General features: G+C 50.6%; 1 protein-coding gene across 1 annotated transcript in view; it reads right to left on the reverse strand.

Annotated features, from left to right (window-relative positions):
- The window catches only part of RNF181 (ring finger protein 181), a 4,197-nt gene extending 3,574 nt beyond the window's left edge, over positions 1 to 623 (reverse strand). Inside the window, exon 1 of the mRNA XM_006900374.1 lies at positions 519 to 623. Within this exon, the coding sequence (XP_006900436.1) occupies positions 519 to 604 (86 nt within the window). The 5' untranslated portion in view covers positions 605 to 623. The remainder of the gene's footprint in view (positions 1 to 518) is intronic.
- Between the last annotated feature and the right edge of the window lie 850 nt (positions 624 to 1,473).

Genomic DNA, 1,473 nt, shown 5'->3' on the forward strand with positions numbered 1-1,473 from the left:
GTCAGAGACAGTGCGGTTGGCGCAGGATAGAGCAGGGTTTAGTTTAGGGCTGTTGTGCATAATAGGGTCGCTATGAGTCGCAAACGACTCGACGGCACATAACAACAACAAACACCTTAGACACACAGACACACACACACACCCTACTCCTAGAACAGACACCGCTCATCCTACCCCGAAGACACACAAACACACCTATCCTACCCCTGAGACAGGTAGACACACACATACATACACACCCCACTCCTAAAACAGAGATACCCCGCCCCCCCACGCCTATCCTACTCCTGAGAGACACTCCACAACCCCTTTACCCTACCCCTAAAACAGACAGACACAGAAACACACACTCCAAACACTCCCCAGAATATCCCTGCTCAGATCCCGAATCTCGGAGCCCAGAAGACACCCCAGACAATCCACCAGGTTCCGGCCCAGAATCCACCTTCTCCAGGCAACTTCATCTCAGGACCCTGTGTCCTGCTGAGGCACCGGGCCTCCGATCCCCGCTTACTCACCTAGCGAGTTCCAGCAGCACGTTGGTTCTGGTGTCCTGTTCAGGGGCCGACGGTTCGCAATCGTGTTCATCGAAATAGGATGCCATGGCTGCACTGCTGACACAGCCTCGGACCTTTGCTTCACTGAGGCCTCGCGGCGCCTGCCAATAAGCGCGCAAGTTTAAATGGATAGCCAATCAGGGCATCCGGTGGGCAGGCATAGTGAGTGATAACGGCACAGAAGGCGGAAGTACTAATTTTACTGTCTCGCATTGGTTTAGGTAAACCAGGTGACCAAATATTGGAGCCAATGACAAGGCAGCAACTCGTTTGATACTATTGACGTGAGAAACGAGGAAGTGCTGAGAAATGTTCATAATGTCGCGTCTTCTGCACCCTGAAAAAGCTTGGTAATGCAAGGTTCTCCACTTTCCCTGAGGCTCAAAGGTCCGCAGCCACCCCGAAGGTTTAGACTGCGTTCCTGGATGCAATCCAGGAGCCTCTGGGCCCGCGCCTCACAGTCACTGTCGACCCGGCTTTCCTGCTCTCCGGTTGGCTCTTCAATAGGTTTGAGTCGGCCTTCAACCTTCAAAACAAACAAACTTCCTGCATATTTCTTCAATGTTAGTCACAATAACAGCAGGAGGGACAATCTTCCTGGGAAATCTAGGGCCTCATCAGTCCCTTTCATAACTAACTTCTGCCCCAGCTTGTTTCCCTGTGACACTAGTGGCTAGAACAGACAAATGCAGTGACTCAAGGGTATTAGCGTAAATGTTCATTAAATGTAAATGTTAATTGTTAAATGTTATTGTTGTTGTTGTTTTTATGTGCCGTCGAGTTGCTTGCAACTCATAGAGACCCTATGTACAACAGCCCTAAACTCTGCTCTGTCCTGTGCCAGTCGCAGTGTCTCTGACACTCCCATCCTGATTATCCCAGTCGCTGAATAAATCCATCTCATAGAGGGCCTTCC

The sequence above is a fragment of the Elephantulus edwardii genome, unplaced genomic scaffold (genome assembly GCF_000299155.1).
Source record: "Elephantulus edwardii isolate Elephantulus edwardi_28Jun2011 unplaced genomic scaffold, EleEdw1.0 scaffold00283, whole genome shotgun sequence".
Lineage (NCBI taxonomy): Eukaryota > Metazoa > Chordata > Mammalia > Macroscelidea > Macroscelididae > Elephantulus > Elephantulus edwardii.